The sequence below is a fragment of the Macaca fascicularis genome, chromosome 14, assembly GCF_037993035.2.
Source record: "Macaca fascicularis isolate 582-1 chromosome 14, T2T-MFA8v1.1".
Lineage (NCBI taxonomy): Eukaryota > Metazoa > Chordata > Mammalia > Primates > Cercopithecidae > Macaca > Macaca fascicularis.
Genome location: NC_088388.1, coordinates 111,188,678 through 111,210,173, shown reverse-complemented (window position 1 = coordinate 111,210,173; position 21,496 = coordinate 111,188,678). Strand labels below are relative to the sequence as shown.

The 21,496-nt window shown below is 44.3% G+C and overlaps 1 protein-coding gene, 1 long non-coding RNA gene and 1 pseudogene across 2 annotated transcripts in view; 1 reads left to right on the top strand and 2 right to left on the bottom strand.

The window, feature by feature from the left end:
- Positions 1-1,097: 1,097 nt before the first annotated feature.
- LOC135967120 (uncharacterized) lies at positions 1,098-3,777 on the bottom strand. Its single transcript, XR_010580996.2, has 4 exons — positions 3,457-3,777; positions 3,159-3,331; positions 2,538-2,623; positions 1,098-1,263 (listed from the first exon to the last, which is right to left on the bottom strand). It is a non-coding gene; the product is annotated as an uncharacterized lncRNA (long non-coding RNA).
- Positions 3,778-12,867: 9,090 nt separating this feature from the next.
- The window catches only part of PTS (6-pyruvoyltetrahydropterin synthase), a 46,275-nt gene continuing 37,646 nt past the window's right edge, over positions 12,868-21,496 (bottom strand). The window contains exon 6 of the mRNA XM_065528974.2: positions 12,868-13,071. Within this exon, the coding sequence (XP_065385046.1) occupies positions 12,990-13,071 (82 nt within the window). The 3' untranslated portion in view covers positions 12,868-12,989. The remainder of the gene's footprint in view (positions 13,072-21,496) is intronic.
- On the top strand, positions 14,240-15,473 carry LOC102138784 (hsc70-interacting protein pseudogene; annotated as a pseudogene).

Here is a 21,496-nt window from a genome sequence, read left to right as displayed (position 1 = left end):
GTAATCCCAGCACTTTGGGAGGCCTAGGTGGGTGGATCACGAGGTCAAGAGATTGAGACCATCCTGGCCAACACAGTGAAACCCCGTCTCTACTAAATATACAAAAATTAGCTGGACGTGGTGGCATATGCCTGTAATCCCAGCTACTCGGGAGGCTGAGGCAGGAGAATCCCTTAAACCCAGAAGGCAGAGCTTGCAGTGAGCTGAGATCGCACCACTGCACTCCAGCCTGGCGACAGAGCAAGACTCTGTTAAAAAAAAAAAAAAAGAACAAGGAGGGAGGGATAGACAAAGAGACACAAACACAAAAGGAGAGACGAAAGTCGACAACTTTAAAAAGAACTTTTAAACAGAAGAAGTTTTCACCGTCAGCGAGAGTGTGAGGGGCCTCCCTGAGAGTGGGGGAGGATTATGAAAGCATTACCAAAATGTTCTAGATCTCGCCCTGGAGACCACAAAGTCAGACCACATTTACATTCAGTTCCCAAACTGGGATCATCTAAGCTCTCACCAAGCTGTGGCAGCAGGTCCTGCAGCCTTCTCTGAGAGGCAGCATGGCCTCAGGGACTCAGGAGCCAGCCCCAAAGCGGAAGTCCCTCCGCTGCGGCCCCCACCTCAGGCGGCCACCGTGGCACTCATGAGCTCACCATCTGCAAGGTACGACTGCCCTCCACCACGGCTTTCACCACCACTGCCGCTCTGGCACCTAAGGAAGACCTGCCCTGACCCCCACTTCTCAGTCCTTGCTATGCGATCCATCCCACCCCAGTACCACACTTTTCCCATGGATTTCCTCGAGAACTGGAGGCGACAGAAGGAACCTGTGTGGGGCCTAGAGCAGCCTAAAGCCCCTGACCCACCTGCCTTGTACCTCAGGCCCACCAGCTTTACAGGGCCAGAGGTCAGTCATCTCCCACCATAGAAATAACTGACACCTTCGCGCCCCAGAGCCTGAATCCGAGGGAGATGTGGCTGCCCCCTAGCCTACGGCCCTGGGTCTTGAGGGATGATGCTGGGTTCCTGAGTGACCCTGTGGAATCAAGGAGCTCACCTACTCCCCAGAGGCTGCTAAATGAGGGAGAGAAATAATCCACAACATTTTTTAAACCACTGTATTCTTGGATGTTTTTCTTACAACAGCTTTGTTTTGCACCCTAACAAATAACAAGAGCAGGCAATTTCCTGGCAGGAGTCACATCTGATTTCCACTCACAAGAGAGCCAGCCCTCCAATCCTGGGGTTCCATATCTGAAGATTTTCTATCTGCAGATAGGAAAGATATTTCATATAGATAGAAAATATTCCAAAACAAACCAAAAATATAGAAAATATTCTATTTAGAATATTTTAGAAAATATTCTAAATATTTTAGAAATATTAGATAGAAAATATTCCAAAACAAACCAAAAATATATATAACAATAAGAAAACACAGGCCAGGCATGGTGGCTCATGCCTGTAATCCCAGCACTTTGGGAGGCTGAGGCAGGCGGATCGCCTGGGGTCGGGAGTTTGAGACCAGCCTGACCAACATAGAGAAATCCTGTCTCTACTAAAAATACAAAAATTAGTGGGCATGGTGGCGCATGCCTGTAATCCCAGCTACTCGGGAGGCTGAGGCAGGAGAATCACTTGAACCCGGGAGGCGGAGGTTGCGGTGAGCCAAGATCACACCATTGCTCTCCAGCCTGGGCAACAAAAGTGAAACTCCGTCTCAAAAATAAAATAAAATAAAATAAAATACAAATTAAAAACCCAATAAAAAAGCTAATTTACATAGCATTTACATTGCATCAGGTATTATAAGTGGTCTGGAGATTATTTAAAGTATATGAGAGAATTGCAGGGTATATGCAAATACCACACCATTTCATATCAGGGACTTGAGCGTCTGTGGATTTTGGTATCCACAGGCAGGGAGTATGTTCTGGAATCAATCCCCTGTGGACACTGAGGGATGACTATGATTATAATACCCTCTAAGAATCAACTTAAGATGAGGTGGTGGTTCCGAGCAGGTACTGGGCACTCCCAGGGAATAAGAAAGTGTTCTCAGGGCCTCCCTCCACATCACCTAGTAGAGATAAATGGGGCCTTTCTCTTTGTTCCAACAGCTTAATCACATCTTTCTTCCCACTTTTTGCATCCCCCTCCCCTGCCCTTCAAGGCACAACAGCAAATCCAATGAGGGACCAGCCCACACTCAACAGCTACACTAACCAGCTGAGTGACCTCGACAGCCGCTTCTCAATTGAGGGCTGGACTAGATCTGTGACTTGCAATCCCAGCTGTGCATTAGAATCACCAAGGGACCTTTGAAATATTGAGATGCTGAGTCCCTCATCAGACCAACTAAAACCAAATTTCTGTGGAGCAGAGAACCTTTAACTTGGAAACTAAATCCAGTTCCCAGATTAATTTCATCAAATGGTGCTGTTCTGGTCACAATCCAGCCCATGCAGCCTTCGCTGGACTTTGTCTTATTTATAGCCCAACACCTAGGACAGTCACAAGTATCACACAGAGTAGATGCTCACTTTTCCTTCCAAGAGGTTGCTGTCATTGTGGATAAAATTCCATGTTTCCTGCATTTGATTTCAGAATACACGAATGGAACTTTTCTCTAAGAAAGAAAAAAAAAACAAAACTAAGTTTGGTCACTTTTTACTCCTGTGGGGTCTTCAAAAGACTTGTGTAGCAGAGAGAGCATAGGCTTTGGAGTCATTCAGACCGGGTGTGAATTCCAGCTCTGCTCCTCCTTCACTATGCGACTTGGGCAAGTGATATACTGGCTCCCCTTGTAACCAACGAGGTCACTTGAATTACAGGTGAATAGCATTTCCTCAAATATTGCAAGTATGCAATTTGTGCAGCCCAAAGCAGCAGCTGCGGCTGAACCTCTGAGCCTAGTTTTCTTAGCTGTAAAATGAAAGTAGTAACAGTTACAACACAGCTTTCATGCAAAAATATGAACAATGTAAGTAAAATAGTTAGCATAGCCCCTAGCAGATAAAAAATGCTCAAGAAATATTAATTTTCTCCCACTTTTACCCTCAAAGTTTTCTATATCCCCAAATCTATGCATCTGTGTCCTCTGAATGGAAGCATATGAGGAGCTCCTATTGAGTGGCCACGTGAGATCTCCGCAGGACACTCACAGAGGCAAGGCAGGCTGAGATGGACAGGGTGTGCAGCTTGATCCTGGTAAGGCAGCTACTAACAGCAGTGCAAGTTTTGCATTGCACAATTCTGTTGGGCTCCTTTCACATCATGGTCATCATAGGTTTTTCTGGTTACTACGGCAGTTTTCTAGAAGATGTCAGTGGCATGTCTGAAAGAAATGGTACCATTTTCTAAATTCAACCAAATTTGCCCTGTTGACCAGTTGTAGGCTGCCATCCCCACTCCCTAGCTCCTCTGCCTTAATATGACATTGGACCTCATCCCCCAACCAACCTGTCCACAAAGTAAGTCCTGATGACGTCCCTCTGAGGAGCACACAAGTCATTCTTTGTGCCTCTCCTTGAAACTGATGATACAATGAAAATAAGAAACAAAGCAGGACAAATGGAGAAGATGAATCCCACCACAAGATGTCCCGAAACTTCCATGCTGTGGGAGCTCCCAGCCCTCTTCAATGCAGACCAATCACCCAGCTCCCAGACAAGGGCTCCAGCTCACAGCTGCCACATGTGAGCTCCCAGGTGGGATAGCTCTATAGTGTGCTGCACCTACATCTCGCTTTAAAGGAAACCGCCTGCCCTCATCCCCTGCCACAGGTACTCCCCAGCAGGACACTTCTGTTTTATGGTACACCCTCCCCTGCCCAGCTAATTGCAACAGGAGGCAGACTCCCAAAGAGCTCATTCATTGGCTGGCTAGAGACTTTTGATGTGGCCCAGCACCTGAAAAGGGCAGAGGGTGTGTCAATTCGATTCCTATCTCAGAAAGCAAAACTGGAAAATGTCAAGAAAATCAATCCGTTGGTGGCGGGAGCCAAGGCTGAAATGTCATGGAGTGCAGCAAGTGGAGAGAGGCTAAAGGGACCACAATGAGTGAGGGGTGAGCCAAAGTTATGAATCAGCAGAAGCTGTGATGCACGAAAAAGGCAGGTGCAGAAAACAAGGCAAGGGAGCTGCCAGTGGCAAGTGGAGAATGGAGGACCTGCTCACAGAAGCCAGGTTGCCTTACTGGGGGAGAGCCAGAGCAAAGATCCAGGACTCCTGCTGGAGTGTAACCTCAGATCCAAATGCAGGCTCTGTGGACATTCTTACTCCCTTGTTGCTTCCTTCTCCTTCTAGCTACCTCCCCAACTTCACTTAAACTGGTGTGTAAAGGCATCTGCTTATTGCAACCTAAAGAACCCAGCCGGGCACAGTGGCTCACACCTATAATCTCAGCACTTTGGGAGGGTGAGGCAGGCAGATTGCTTGAGTTCAGGAGTTCGAGACCAGCCTGGGCAATATGGCGAAACCCCATCTCTACAAAAAATACAAAACAATTAGACAGATGTGGTGGCACATGCCTGTAGTCCCAGCTACTTGGGGAGCTGAGGTGGGAGGATAACTGGAGCCCAGGAGATCAACGCTGCAATGAGCCAAGATCATGACACTGCACTCCAGCCTGGATGGCAAACTGAGACCCTGTCTCAAAAAAAAAAAAAAAAAACTCAATTCAACCATTAGCAAGTACAGGTGGGCAGAGAAAATCACACACACACAAAAAAAAGTCAATCAATAAGGAAACCACCTAAAAGAAGAACAATTATTCTAAAGTTTCTGGTAATAATACTAATTAACATGTGTATAACCATTTGCAAATTTTGGCTTAGGATAATCATGAGAAATACAGAAACTAAATCTTAGTTCTGTCTCACCAGTCACCATTGCAGAATCAGTTCATTTAGTCAGAAGGCCAGAGGGGGGATTTTGCAATCTACACCTCACCCTGTCACATCTCAGTGGATCTTTTTGAGCTGAAAACATAAAAATTTTAAAAATTAAAAAAAAAAAATCCTTGAGAAGCGCGAGGGCTAGTGGGAGAAAAGCATCTTGAAATAGACGATCGTGGCCACTAGAGGGAGATGCTTCCTCGTGAAACATTTCACGGCCCGCTCCTTCCCGGGAGGATTCTCAGCTGAGACCAGAGAACGTGAAGGGACCTGCTCCCCTTCCTCCTCTTTTAGAGACGAGATGAGGCAGCATCCCCTCTGGAACCGAATGGGCTCTCCTCCGCCTTGGTGAAGACATGGTCGTGTTCTACAAAGTTCATGCATAACCCAGCGTTCCTGCGGACCAAGGCAACAGATATGGCCATCGTCTGGAGGGGCCGGTTGAAAGAAAGAGCCGGAAGAAGAAATGTCTAATGCTGCCCTCAAACAGCTGAGAGGATAAGGGGAAGGGCCACATTTGCTATGCGCAGCTTCAAATGGCGGAACTAGGGCCCATGGCTGAGAGCTACAAGGAGAAACCACTCAATACAAGAAGGGCTCCTGGGAAACACAGCTGACCAGTTATGGAATGGATCCAGCTGACACTGACCATCTTTGGGTGTGGCATAGATGGATGACTATACTGTGTGGGGAGTTGGTCTCACCGCCCCTAAGACCCCCTCCATCTCTGAGAACCTGCAGGAAGAAGTCGCCTTGCGACCCCCACCCGCCCCGCCCACGCCGAGTGCTTCTTTGCCAGCCATCCTACCGCGAGCCACCAGAGGGCGCCGCTACTCTGGAAGACGCCTTACCACTGAGCTTTCAGAACCAATCCCTGAGCGCCAAGTGCCCACCCTCAACCAAAAGACCACCTGTTAGGGCGGGATAGCACAATGAATCTGGCTTGGTTGCACCCCCGCTATTCCAAACACATTTTAATAGTACATAAAGTATAAAAAGAGAAAACCAAAAGATATAGTTCCTGCCTAGTGCCGTGGCTCACACCTGTAATCCCAGTGCTTTGGGAAGCCAAGGTGGGAGGATTGCTTGAGGCCAGGAGTTTGAGATCAGCCTAGGCAACACAGCAAAGCCCTGTCTCTACAAAAAAAAAAAAAAAAAAGCCAGGTGTGGTGGCAAGCACATGGAGTCCTAGCTATTTGGGAGACTGAGGAGGGAGGATTGCTTGAGCCCAAGAGTTCAAGGTTACAGTAAGCTATGATTATGCCAATGCACTCCAGCCTTGGGACAGAATGAGAACTTCTCTCTAAAATATATATATATATATTTATATAATATATATATCTTTTATGTATATATATATATTTGAGCTGAAAATGTGTATATCTCTTTGGATCAGAAAAGGAAGATAAACCCAAAGCGGTGAGCATGGCTGAAGCAGCAGGATGGCTGCCCAATGCTACCTGGGGTTACAAATTCCTGGGCAGCCGTGGGCCCAGGGAGGGGAAGGACAAAGCCTCCCTTCCAGGAACTGAACCAAGCCACCCACTGTGCTGTCTCCAGTATCTCCTGTCACTAGCCACCTTCATGAGGCGTTTCTAGACCTGGGGTTCAAAGGGACAGGAGGAAGCAACTGCAAAACCTCAGCTGAAGACAGATGCAGTTGAACAATCAGAAGAAAAAGAAGAAAAAATCCAAACGCCTCCCATTGCACATGAACCTGCAAATCCAAAATTACAAAACACAGGAAGAACCTCATGCTAAGCCTAGCAGCCAGCAGCACCAACACTCTGAACATGAATCAATCCAGACAAAATTAGTTTTCGGAAGTAGCGTGACATCATGCATACATCGAGGCTGAGAAGAGAAAGAAGCAGCATAATGCTGTCATCCACACAGGTGAATGTCCAAATAGCACATGCCCCTGGCCTGCTGGGCAGCACTCCTTGGGGTCCACTCACAGAGAGGACCAGGAACACGTGTGCAGGTCCCCATGACCCTTTTCTCCTAGGCTAGCACTGTACTGCCTGGGAGGGGAAAAGCAGCAAAAGTTGCTTTCTGGGAGAGTCAGGAAAGGACATTCTACTGGTGACACTGCTGGTTGGGGGCCTATCCAGGACTAAAGCAGCCCCTCTCTGGAGCCCTGTGTCCTCAAAGAGAGACTAGTAGATTGAAAAAGTACTGGTTCAAGGAATGTGAAACCTGCTATTAATTGATTTATTACTTTAGACAAGTCACTTTCCTTCCCCTAAGTTCAAGTCCTGAATATCCCTGTTAATTTTCTGTCTCTATTATCAGTCTAACACTGACAGTAGGGTGTTAAAATCTTCTACTATGAAGCAACTACATCAACAAGTTTACAAAATAACCAGCTAGCCTTACTATTATTGTGTGGGGGTCTAAGTCTTTGTAGGTCTTTAAAAACTTGTTTGATGAATCTGGGTACTTCTGTACTGAGTGCATATATATATTTAGATAGTTAGCTCTTCTTGTTGAATTGAACCCTTTACCATTATGTAATGCCCTTCTTTGTCTTTTTTATCTTTGTTGGTTTAAAGTCTGTTTTGCCAGAAACTAGGATTGCAACCCTTGCTTTTTTTCTACTTTCCATTTGCTTGGTAAATTTTCCTCCATCCCTTTATTTTGAGCCTAGGTGTGTCTTTGCATGTGAGATGGGTCTCTTGAATACAGCACACCAATGGGTCTTGACTCTTTATCCAGCTTGCCATTCTATGTCTTAATTGGGGCATTTAGCCCATATACATTTAAGGTTAATATTATTCTGTATGAATTTGATGCTGTCATCATGATGCCCGCTGGTTATTTTGTAGACTTGTTGATATAGTTCCTTCATAGTGTCATTGGTCTTTGTACTTCAGTGTGTTTTTGCAGAAGCTGTTAACAGTCTTTCCTTTCCATATTTAGCATTTCCTTCAGGAGCTCCTGCAAGGTAGGGCTGGTGGTGACAAGTTCCCTCAGTATTTGCTTGTTTGAAAAGAATTTTTTTCTTCTTCACTTATGAAGCTTAATTTGGCCAGATATGAAATTCTGGTTTGGAAATTATTTTCTTTAAGAGTGATGAATATTGGCCTTCAATCTCTTCTGGTTTCTAGGGTTTCCACTGAGAAGCCTGCTATTAGTCTGATGAGCTTCCCTTTGTAGGTGACCTGCTCTTTCCCTCTGGCTGCCCTTAACATTTTTTCCTTCATTCTGACCTTGGAGAATCCAAGGATATTGTGTTTTGGGGTTGGTCTTCTCATGGAGTATCTTACTGGGGTTCTCTGGATTTCCTAAATTTGAATGTTGGCCTGTTTTGTTAGGTTGGGGGAGTTTCCTGGATGATATATTAAAGTATATCATCTTGGTTCCATTCTCCAACTTGGTTCCATTCTCCTCATCTCTTTCAGGTACACCAATCAGTCATAGGTTCAGTCTTTTTATATAATCCCATAGTTCTGGGAGGTTTTGTTCATTCCTTTTCATTCTTTTTTCTCTATTTTTGTCTGCCTGTCTTATTTCAGCAAGATAGTCTTCAAGCTCTGAAATTCTTTTGTCTGCTTGATCTATTCAGTTATTGATACTTGTGGTTTCATTGGGAAGTTCTCAGGTTGTGTTTTCTAGCTCCATCGTGTCATTTATGTTCCCATCTAAACTGGTTATTCTGGTTACCAGCTCTTGTAATGTTTTATCATGGTTCTTAGCTTCTTTGCATTGGGTTAGAACATGCTCCTTTAGCTCAGCGAAGTTTGTTATTACTCACCTTCTGAAGCCTACTTCTGTCAATTCATCCATCCTCTGCCCAGTTCTGTGCCCTTGCTAGAGAGGTGTTCTGATCATTTGGAGGAGAAGAGGCACTCTGGCTTTTTGAGTTTTCAGTGTTTGTTTCACTGATTCTTTCTCATCTTCATGAGTTTGTCTAGCTTCAATCTTTGAGGCTGCCGATCTTTGAATGGGGTTTTTGTGGGGACTTTTTTGTTGATGCTGTTGTTGTTGCTTTCTGTTTGTTTTCCTTTTAACAGGCCTCTCTTCCATAGGGCTGCTGTGGTTTGCTGGAGGTCCACTCCAGACGCTATTTTCCTGGGTCCCTCCCACACCTATAGGTGTCACCCGAGGAGGCTGCAAAACAGCAAAGATGGCTGCCTGCTTCTTCCTCTGGGATCTCTGTCCCGGAGGGGCACTGATCTGATGCTGGTGGGAATGTTCCTTTATAAGGTGTCTGGCGACCCCTGCTGGGGGGTCTTGAGCAGTGAGGAAGGATGGGTCAGGGTCCAGCCTAAAGAGGCAGTCTGGCCACGATCTGCCACAACCCATGTGCTGTGCTGTGGGGAATTCCTCCTGGGTCAAAACCATCTAGTCTCCCCGGCACCAGCAGGGGAAAAATGGCAGACCCGAGCTGCAGTGATGGCCACCACCCCTCCCTGGGGGAGCTCAGTCATCTTAGGCAGCAGGCAGCTGCGGTGATAACGGCCTCCCCCACCCCTCTGGAAACTCTTAGCAGAGTTAACAGAACAGAGCTATTAACAGACCTGTGCAGAGTTAACAGAGCTGTGCAGACTCTCAGCAGCCACTTGGCTGGAGACTGCCTAAAACTGCAGTCATGTGGCTGCTGAGACTCTGCACAGCTCTGTGCTTGGGACCCAAGGCCCTGGTGGTGTAGCTCACAAGTGGGATCTCCTGATCTGTGTGTTGCGCAGATCCGTGGAAAAGAAAGAAAGAAAGAGAGAGAGAGAGAGAGAGAGAGAAAGGAAGAAAGGAAGGGAAGGAAGGAAGGAAGGGAAGGAAGGAAACCAGCTCATCCACCATTTACTCCAAAAAGCATTCTTTCCCTTCCTTTGTACTCCTAAGGCTTACCTCTATCTTAGCATTTACCCATTAATTTGAAATTATCTGTTTATGAACCTGCCTCTCAACACTAACCAAAAGCTATTCAAATGGAGGGATCAGCCAGGCATGGTGGCTTATTCTGTAATTCCTTTGTGAGGCCCAGGTAGGAGGATTACTTGAGGCCGAGAGTTCAAGATCAGCCTGGACAACATAGCAAGACACCATCTCTGCAAAAAAATAAAAGTTTTAAAAAGGAGAAATCATAACTGGTCTTTGTGCCCCTGCTCTAAAGCTTACCACAATGCCTGCCACATACTGGGCCCTCAAAATAAATTATTGATTAATTTTCACAATGGGGCTACAAGGCAGGCATTACAAATGAAAAAAACTAACACCCAGAAAGCCAGTTACATACCAGGAGATGGGAGGGCAGCAACTTGAAACCAACTCTACTGCTAAGGCCTAGGCTCTCTCAAGTACAACCTGGAAGACATGAGTAAGCATGGAGGTGGAGATGAGAATGAGGTGTTGGGGCACCTGCCTGGGACATGATGCGTGAGGAATGGAGGGATATGAAGGTGGACAAGATTCTGGAGGGTGGAAGAGTATGGTCATGAGGCCTTGGCATTGTGGCTTCTAAGCAGAGCCCTGATAAGCTAAACTGCCTGGCAATGTCAGGCCGGGCAGGTTGGTCTGACGTTGCCAGTTTAGCTGCCCAGGCATGTCTGCTAGCTAAATCTAAATCCTGGGCCTGAGGCCCATGTCCCCACAAATACCCACAACTCTGCTGCACAACCATATTCAGAGTCCTGCACTTACTCAGCCTCTGCTTGCTGAGCAAGCAGACACTACCTCTCTTGAGTACAAGCCTCCAGGAAGTTCCTAATGCATATCAAGGCGGGAATATCCAAATTATATTAGAAGGCCAGGCACAGTGGCTCACATCTAGGATCCCAGCATTTTGGGAGGCTGAGGCAGGTGGATCACGTGGGACCAGGAGTTTGAGACCAGCCCGAGCAACATGAAAAAACTCTCTACAAAAAAAAATAGCCAGGCATGGCAGCATGCACCTGTAGTCCTGGCTACTCAGGAGGCTCAGGCAGGCGGATCAATTGAGCCCGGGAAGTTGAGGTTGCAGTGAGCCATGATGGCACCACTGCACTCTAGGGTGGGTAACAGAAGGAGACCCTCAAAACAAACAAAGCAAACAAACTAACACAGTATATTAGAAGATAAATAAATATGGACTTGTGTGGACAAGAGTGTCTGTGCACCTCAGCCTCTCCTGGGAGGTGCCTCTTCTCCCACCCACCTTCCAGGGGCCTTCCCCTACAAACCTAAACACAGAAGGCAGCCAATGAAAGGGACCAAGAGGCAGATTCATGAGATAAGCCAAGGAAATCCCAGGTCCAGGAGCCCATAGAATCAAGAGAATATTCTCAGACAGTAGCAAAACAGGAGGACTGTTCAACACAGCTAAATGCATGCAACAGAACATGGCCATCCCCTGCACGCCCTTCTCTGGAGCTCCTTAGACTAGAAGATGATTTCTTCTGGACAAGGAAGACACAGGACATGGGGTGAAAATAATTCCAGCAAAAGAAAGCTAAATACACCATCCCATGTTTGCAAAACACAGGAAAGGTAGCGAGGGGATGGAGAACCAAGGATAAAGGTAGGATGCCCTTTTCTGGTAAACGGCATGCTAAACAAAGGTGAGGGGCCACAATTAGCCCATCAGCAGGGAACTCAGGGCAAGAATACCCTGCCCTCTGTTCTGTCCTCACCTGAAACTCTGGGACGAAGCCAACTTGTCACCTCCCTAAATGGTTCTAGAAACAGAAGAGTTCATCCCTTGCCCGGGGAAGGGATTTCTAGGTCTTCAGTTCTAATCATATTTGTTATGCACGAGTGGAGACATTCAGATACATGGCCCCCACCCTGTTTCTGCTCTGCAGACTGAGATAAGAGCCTTACGTTTACAAAATTTCACAAGAAACTGGAATTTGTTGCCCTTCTTTTCCATCTCCCCTCAGCCAGCTCCACTTTTCCTCGGATGTGACGGAGACTCGTTACCAGCTGGACAGCATACATCCCAGAGCTGGAGGGGAGCACGAGCGACCCTGACTCACCTGCCCTTGCTCAGGGAGGGAAGGAAACCTGTGAAACCTGGAAATCCCCTCTGGGGGAGGTGTGGCCAGCTCCTAGGCACCACCTCCGCAGAATTTCTCCAATCATAATAACAAGAAGGAAAACAAGCAGCTATCCAGTGCTTTCTCTCTGCCAGCCATCGTGCTCCACAAGTATTATGTCGTTAAAAGCTCCCAACAGCCTTATGAGCTGGGCACTGTCATTCTCCCCGCTTTGTGGATAAGGAAATAGAGCAGTCGCATAAATTGGTCTGGGGTCACCCTTGGTTTCCCATTGGAGTGTAGGCTTCCTGAGGTTAGAAGTTGTTTTTATGGGCTGGGCGCGGTAGCTCACGCCTGTAATCCCAGCACTTTGGGAGGCTGAGGAGGGCGGATCACCTGAGGTCAGGAGTTCAAGACCATCCTGGCCAACATGGTGAAAACCCGTCTCTACTAAAAATACAAAAATTAGCCAGGTGTGGTGGCAGGCACCTATAATCCCAGCTACTCGGGAGGCTGAGGCAGGAGAATCGCTTGAACCCGGGAGGCAGAGGTTGCAGTGCCATTGCACTCCAGCCTGGGTGACAGAGTGAGACTCCCTCTTAAAAAAAAAAAAGAAGAAGAGGAAGAAGTCGTTTATATGATGCTTTGGGAGTGATATCAAGCACATAAAATGCTGACTGACCAACTGAAAGATTCGAAGCACCATGGGTATTTAATAAATGTTATTATTGATCGCTATTCAAAAATCATTAATATGATTTTACATGTCTCAGGAAGCAGTACCACAAATAATTCTGAAGTTACTGTATCAATAACAAATTATGTAAGTGACAAAATTGCATTTGTTCACAAGGCTAGACATTGAGCCTATTTGTTTTCAGGAGTGTGGACCTTATTTGTTTTTGTTGATAAGAAAGATAAGCTGCTCTGGTATAAGTAACGATATTTAATTGCTATTACATAGTATCAAATCAGTACAAAAGGAAAAATCACAGGTCACGAGATATATGGCAGAAGTTAGAAGAATGTAAGGGAATTAAATGAATTAAAGGCTGCTTCTGTGACTCAATTAATTGAATGATATTGAAAAGAGAAGGTAGAAAGCTGGATTCAGGGCTGATTTTCAGGAGCCTAGTTGTAAATAATTAGGCCATCCCTTGGATGTATACACGACACCAACACCTCACAGCCTCCACAGGAGCAGGGTTCATCTCCTCCTCCCAGTACCTGCAACAACAGAACCAACACAGAGACACAAGCAAGCATTTCCGCAATCACAAACCCCACCTTTCTCTTATCATGCTGTTCTACCTTTCTTTTCCCTATATCCTTCACTTCTTACATTTTAAATCTTGTTTTTCTGTAAGCTGCTTCAAATCCTACCTGAATAAGGCAGGGTATCAGAAAATCAATACACTTTTCAGGAACTTAACCGAAGGGAATTTCCTGTGAGCAGCACATGGCCTTGACTTTGCGCCTGGAAAGGTGTCCTCATCACATCGTTGTCAGACCACCACAGGAACCCACAGCTCATCCTGCCTCTTCCAATTCATGTCTCACTCATTAAACCGTCCTGTTTGTTTGTTTGTCTGTTTTCTACTGAATCCTCTGGTTAAACAGCAGGAGCAGTGCAGTCAAATGTCTTGATAAAATGTCACAGCTTTCCGTGAAATTTCTAAGTGTAGCTATGCAGCATGGAGGAAAAGCCACTCGGTTTCTAGTTACTGACCTGGGCGGACTTGGTTTTCTTCCGGGTTCCCGCAGTGGGTTTCCTCTCGAGCAGTGAGTTCTTGCCTCTCAAAGGAAGAAGCCACACTGGCCATGTAAAGAGAGTGTCCAAACTTTCCTCTTCCGTACCTGGAGAGACTTCCCAGTTCCTCTTCTGTTTGGGGACTGGGAAGCTCTGAGTCCCAACTTCTCTTGTCTGATTTCACTTTCTCACCCACCAAACCCTGCTCTCACTCAACCACGAAGTGCCCTCAATACTGATCTCTGCCTAAGAATGACTGAAATCGATGTCCAATTTTGGGGGGATGACTGATTCTAATGTTGGGAAGAGGAGCTTAAAAGATCCGACCTCCCACTCAGTGAGAAAGGGGTCCCTGAACACCTTTCTTGAGACATAACCTCCCTACTCCCACTTAAATGCGAGCAATTCCTGCTTTTTGCCACAGCGAGGCAAGGCATTTCTGGAAGTTATGCTGCAAAGTAAATCTTTTTAGAGCTCCGGTTTCAAGACTTTGGGTTTTAGGCACCTAGATAGGTGTCAAGTTTTCATTTTGTTAAATAAGGATATTTAAAAAATAAATAGATGCCCCCTTCTTTGCGGTCACACCGAGCCAGCGCCTAGGCCTGGAACTGGGCCACAGCACCTTAGCTTCTTCATCCACCGCCTCCCAACCATGGACCCCTGGAAAGTGAACGCACTTCGGGCTTTTGTGAAAATATGTAAGCAGGATCCGAGCATTCTGCACACCGAGGAAATGTATTTCCTGAGGGACTGGGTGGAGAGCATGGGGGGTAAACTACCACCTGCTACTCAGAAAGTTAAATCATAAGAAAATACCAAGGAAGAAAAACTGATAAGAAGAAGGTGGAGGAAGACTTAAAGGCAGACGAACCATCACGTGAGAAAAGTAATCTATAAATTGATAATGAAGCTGTGATTGAACCAGACCCTGATGCCCCTCAAGAAATGGGAGATGAAAATGCAGAGATAATGGAAGAGATGATGGATCAGGCAAACGATAAGAAAGTGACTGCTATTGAAGCCCTAAATGATGGTGAGCTACAGAAAGCCATTGACTTATTCACAGATGCCATCAAGCTGAATCCTCAGTTGGCCATTTGGCATGCCAAGAGGGCCAGTGTCTTCGTCAACTTACAGAAGCCAAATGCTGCCATCCGAGACTGTGACAGAGTCATTGAAATAAATCCTGATTCAGCTCAGCCTTACAAGTGGCGAGGGAAAGCACACAGACCTCTAGGCCACTGGGAAGAAGCAGTACATGATCTTGCCCTTGCCTGTAAATTGGATTATGACGAAGATGCTAGTATAATGCTGGAAGAAGTTCAGCCTAGGGCATAGACATTGCAGAACATGGGAGAAAGTATGAGCAAAAACGTGAAGAGCGAGAGATCAAAGAAAGAATAGAAAGAGTTAAGAAGGCTCGAGAAGAGCATGAGAGAGCCCAGAGGGAGGAAGAAGCCAGACGACAGTCGGGAATTCAGTATGGCTCTTCTCCAGGTGGACTTCCTGAGGGAATGCTTGGAATGGGAGGGGGCATGCCTGGGATGGCCGGAATCCCTGGACTCAATGAAATTCTTAGTGATCCAGAGGTTCTTGCAGCCATGCAGGATCCAGAAGTTACGGTGGCCTCTTCCAGGATGTGGCTCAGAACCCAGCAAATATGTCACAATACCAGAGCAACCCAAAGGTTATGAATCTTATCAGTAAATTGTCAGCCAAATTTGGAGGTCAAGCGTAATGTCCTTCTGATAAATAAAGACCTTGCTGAAGGAAAAGCAACCTAGATCACGTTATGGATGTCGCAATAATACAAACCAGTGTACCTCTGATCTTCTCATCAAGAGAGCTGGGGTGCTTTGAAGATAATCCATATCCCTCTCCCCCAAATGCAGCTGAAGCATTTACCGTGGTTTGCCATTCATTCAGATAATGTTTTCCTACTAGAAATTACAAACTTTAAACCGTTTTTAAACCTTAAAAATATTTAAAACAAATTTAAAGGGACTGTTAATTCTTATATTTTTCTTTATTAATCATTTTGGATTTTTCTTTCAATTATTGGGCAGGGAAGATACTTATGTATGGAAGATTATTGCTCTAATTTGAGTGAAATAAAAGTTTATTAGTGCAAGGCAAACATAAAAAAAATAAATAGGTGAAGGAAGGGAAAATCTACCATCTATAATCTACAATGATCATAGTTTCATAAAAGAAAGAACAACAAAACATCATGAAGCTATAATGTCAAAATAAAAGGCAGGCCTTTAAACCAAATCAATGTTTCTTTCTTTTTAAAAATGTCATAATTTTGCCCTCATCTCTGTCATGCCATGAAAACAGGTAAACAGTTGATCAAGATCATTGCCAGCCTAGAGTTTGGCAATAATTGCTATAAAGCAGGGGTTATTTTCCCAGAAGGCCTTGTGACCTGGAGCAGCTCAACCACCCAACCCCAGTCCACTGACCCTGGCAGGCCAACAAGGCAACACAAGTAAAGCACAGTGCAGATCCAGCTGTGCTCTTGACACGCAATTTTGGATTAAACGAAGACACAAATATGATCAACAAAAAGTCTTGAGCAAAGACAGAACAATTAACTATTGCTGTGATAAACTTCTCTCCAAGTTCTATCAAATGTAAGCAGATGAGGCACGTGTCCCACATGTACAACAAAATATACACATGGCATATTAAAATTAAAATGTGCTATATCTGGAATACATCTGAATCTGAAATGCTAAGCAGAGCACACGTGTATTCCCTAGGTAGTAGAGCTGTCCGGTGGAGAGAATTCCCAGCCGGTGGGAAGGAGGCCGGGATCTGGCCCTGACTTTGTCACTAAGTGGTTCTTAAGCCTGGGGCAAGTTGTTTAATTTTTCTGTGCTCAGTTTTCTCAGACATAATTAAGGGAGTTAGATTAAAATTATCTCTTAGGGCCAGTCCTGCTTGAAAATACTTAATCTAATACATAACAGCATGTTCCCCCTCTCTGAGAATTTGTAAGGCCTCAGGGAATGAGAAGAATGGTATGCATCTTCTCAAAAGCTGACCACGGGCTATCCCTAAAGCACAGGGATTCTCACTTTGGGCTATTCAAAGGCATAACACCCACAATGCTGAACCAAAGAGCCAGAGGCACAACCCAATTGGCTCATAAATCAATATATGTGGACTTGAGCATCCATTGTGGGTCAACAAATGAGAGTAAAACTTCTCCAGCTACCCCCAGCTCCCTGGTCACCCTTGTCCCTCGAGTTAACACAGATACTTGCCATCGGTGGTAAAAAACTTCTCTTAGAGTGTTGACTCTGTGGCATGCATGTTACATGCATTACCTCTTTTAAACCTTAACACAATCCTGCAAGGTTGGTCAAAGTCTCTCCATAATACGGATAAGAAAACTGAGGCTCAGGTAGGTTAAGTACGGTCCAAGGTTACAATGTGAGGAGCAGGATTCCAGTGGAGGTCTCTTGGACTCTAACATCTGCGCCCCTTCCTCATGTTCACCATATTGCATCCGTCACACCGCTGACATGCCCAAGAGACACATCAAAAACCCCAGGGCCCCTCAGACAAATGATCCCTGCATCCATCAGTGGTCGTGTCTGGTGAATTTCAGAGAATCTCCCATTAGACTTTGACCTTGGAAAGCCAACTGCTTCCTCCTCTCTGACAGCTCTCCTTCCCAGGGAGACCAACAAGGCATTGAAGCACCCACCAGACTTTCTACCGCATGAAGAGCCTCTGCATATAAAGCTGTAGGCAGACGGGCAGGCTTGGGGTGCACAGGGCAGTCATGGAACCTAGCTTTTCCAACTTTGATTAGTCTGGCATTTAATTCTAACCTGGTTTACTCAAACCAGCTGCTAAACGCTTGCTATTCAAAGTGTGGTCCATGGATCAGCAACTTCCTGGTATCACCCAAGAGCCTGTTAGAAATGAGGAATCTCAGGCCCCATATCAGACACACTGAATCTGTGTACTAGCAAGATGCTTCCGGTGACTTGAACATGCATGCATGTTTCAAAAGCTCCATCCAAGAATCACTGATGGGGCTTTTTGAAAGTGTGAATTTCCAGGAACTACAGTCCAGAATTGTAGAAAAGGGGCTGAAGAAATATACAAGGAGGCCCCAAAAATGTGTATTTTATTTCAAAACTTGTTTTCTTTTGGTCCTCTGTCCTCAAGAAAAATCAAGTCCTTTCCAGCTTGATTCAAAGAACAACTTTGTTTTATGAACAGCTGTCCCTATAGCCGTAGGGCTATAGGCCAGTAGACACGCCCCCCCTCCCTAGAGGACATGCCAGTGTCTTCACACAGGCCCTCTCTTAGGCTGAGCCCCATTTTGCAGAAAATGCATGGAACAATTCTACATAAATCAGAGTGTTCCCTTCTGAGTCATTTCCCATCCCCCAATCCCATGTCTCCCAGTTCATAAGATTAGACCATCATCCCCATATCAATAGCAGAACTCCTATGTTTTATTTTCTACCATCCTGATCTGTATAAATTTAGGAAAGAGGGAAGAAGAAAGGAAGAAAGGTAGAAAACTAATTAACATTTGTTAAAAATTTATATTATATGTCAGGCCCACCCTGTTCCCTAAAATGGTTTTGGGGTTTGTTTTGTTTTCTTTTTTGAGATGGAGGTCTCAATATGTTGCTCAGCCTAGTCTCAAACTCCTAAGCTCAAGTAATTCTCCTACCCCAGCCTCTCAAGTAGCTGAGACTATAGGGGTGCACCAGAGCCAGCTCAAAACAGCTTACATACACCTTTCACTTAATATACATAAAAGTATGTAAGATTGATATTATTGCCTTAATTTTAGAAGTGGAGACTAAAGCTCAGATAGTTTAAAAACTCTCCCAAAGCAAGGATTCTGAACAGGACCCAATACTAAAGTCCTGTCACATTATTTCTGCTACCCCAACTTGCCTACATAACATATTATGTAAATAAAAATTTTGTTGAGATATAATTCACATACCATAAAATTCAATTTGGTAGTTTTTAGTACATTCACAAGGTTGTGAAACCATCCCCACTAATTACCTCCAGAACATTTCCATCATCCCCAAAAGAAACCCCAAATCAATGAGCAGTCATAGTCATTTCCCATTCCCCGCACCATTCCTAGTCCCTGGCAGTGACTTTGTGTCTCTATGGATTTGCTTCTTCTGGATATTTCATAGAAATGGAAGCATACAATATGTGGTCTTTTGTGTCTGGCTTTTTTCACTTAGCACAGTCATTTCAGGTTCATCCATGTTGTCGCATGTATTGGTACTTGATTTATTTTTACAGCTGAACAACAGTCCATTATAAGAACATACCACATTTTGTTTATCCATTCATAAGTTGATGGACACTTGGATTGTTTCCACTTTTTAGCTATTATGAATAATGCTCCTATAAACATTTATGTACAAGTTTTTGTGTGGACATACATTCTTAATTCTCCTGAGTATATACCTAGGAGTGGAGTTCCTGGACCATATAATAGTAAGTCTATGTTTAGCTTTCTGAAGAAATGCCAAACTGTTTTCTAAAGTGGCTACATCATTTTATATTTCCACCAGAAATGAATGAGGGTTCAACTTCTCCATATCTGTGCCAACTCTTATTATTATCTGTCATTTTTATAGCAATAATTCTAGCTGTAAAGAGGTATCTCACTCAAGTTTTGATTTGCATTTTCCTAATAACTAATAATGTTGAGCACCTTTTCGCATGCCTATTGGCCATTTGTACATTTCTTTGGAGAAAGTATTCAAATCTTTGCCCATTTTTAAATTGGGACATTTGTCTTTTTGTTGTTGAGTTGTATTCTTTATATATTCTAGAAACTAGGCCCTTTTCAGATATATGATGTAGATTATCTTGTCACTTTTTTTTTTTTTTTTGAGATGGAGTCTTACTCTGTTGCCCAGGCTGGAGTGCAGTGGTGCAATTTCAGCTCACCGTAACCTCTGCATCCCGGGTTCAAGCAATTCCCCTGCCTCAGCCTCCTGAGTAGCTGGGATTACCAGTGCACACCACCACGCCTGGCTAATTTTTGTATTTTTAGTAGAGACAAGGTTTCATGATGTTTGCCAGGTTGGTCTCAAACTCCTGACTTCAGGTGATCCACCCTCCTTGGCCTCCCAAAGTGCTGGGATTACAGGCTTAAGCCACCGTGCCCAGCCCTTTTCACTTTCTTGATAGTGGCCTTCAAAGAACAAAAGTTTTTAGTTTTGAAGTCCAATTTATCTATTTTTTTTTTTTACTTATTTTTGCCTCAGGCATCATGTCTAATAAACCGTCGCCTAAATCAAGATTATGAAGATTTATACCTATGTTTTTTCCTAAGAGTTTTATAGTTTTACATTTAGACCCTTGGTTCACCTTGAGTTAATTTTGTATATGGTATGAGTAGGGCTCCAACTTTATTCTTTTGCATGTGGATATTCAGTTGACCCGGTACCATTTATTTCCCCATCGAGTTGTCTTGTTACCCTTATCAAAACCCAGCTAATAATAAATGCGTGGGTATGTTTCTGAAATCTCAATTCTATTTCATTGATTTATATGTCTATCCTTATGTCAGTACCACACTATCTTGATTACTGTAGCTACACAGTAAGTTTTAAAATTGGGAAGTGTGAGTCCTCAAACTTTATTGAGTTTTGTTTATTTTTCAAGATCATTTTGACTATCCTGAGTGTGTTGTTATAGTTTTCTGTATACAAGTCTTGCATTTGTTTTGTTAAATGCATTCAAATGACCTATCTTCAAGTTCACCAATACTTTCTTCTACCAGTTCAAATATGCTGTTGAGTTCTTCTAGTGACTTTTTAAAATTGTAGTTATTGTACTTTTCCATTGCAGAAATTTCTATTTGGTTCTTTATCATTTTTATCTCTTTATTACTATTCTTTATTTGGTGAGACATCAATCTCATACTTTCCTTTAATTCTTTAGATATGATTTCTTCTAGTTCCTTGAACGTATTTATAAAGCTGAGTTAATATCTACGTTCAGTTAAGTTCAGTGTGTGGGCTTCCTCAGGGACAGTTTCTGTTTACCTGGAATTTTTTTTTCTTCTGTATAAGCCATATTTTCTTGTTTATTTGTATATCTTATAATTTTTCTTCAAAACTGAACATTTAAAAAACACGAAGCCAGGCAAAGTGACTTATGCCTGTAATCCCAGCACTTTGGGAGGCTGAGGCAGAAGGATTGCTTACACCTGGGAGTTCAATAACAGTCCAGAGAACATAGCAAGACCCTGACTCTACAAAAACTATGAAAATTAACCAGGTGTGATGACACATGCCTATAGTCCCAGCTACTTGGGAAGCTGTGGCAGGAGGATCACTTAAGCCCAAGAATTTGAGGCTGCAGTGAGCTATGATTGCACCACTTCACTTCAGCCTGGGCAATAGTGAGACCCTGTCTCAAAAAAATAAATAAATACACACACACACACACACACACACAACGTGACAACTTTGGACCACCAGACTCCCTTCTCCTCCCTGAGTTTGTTTTAGTTGCTGTTCGTCGTTCTTTTTTTTATTGTTGTTGCTGCTGTTTCCTGACTTTCTTAAATTAATTCTGTGAAGTCTGTATTCTTTATCATGTGTAACTACCAAAGTCTCTGTTCTATTTGCTTATTGACCAGCTAATAAATAGAGATTTTTTTTTAATTTCTTGAACTAATAACTCTGGAACCAACAAGTCCCCCAGTCTTTGCCAAGCACTTCTGCATATGTGTTTTGGGGCATGCCTTCAATGATCAGATAGGCAGTTTACAGCTCTGCCTTAGCCTTCACTTCTTGTGCAGAGCCTCAAGGTCAGCCAGAGGTGAGAGATTAGGGGCTTCTCAGGTCTTTCCTGGGAATGTGTGTAGCCCTGCACATG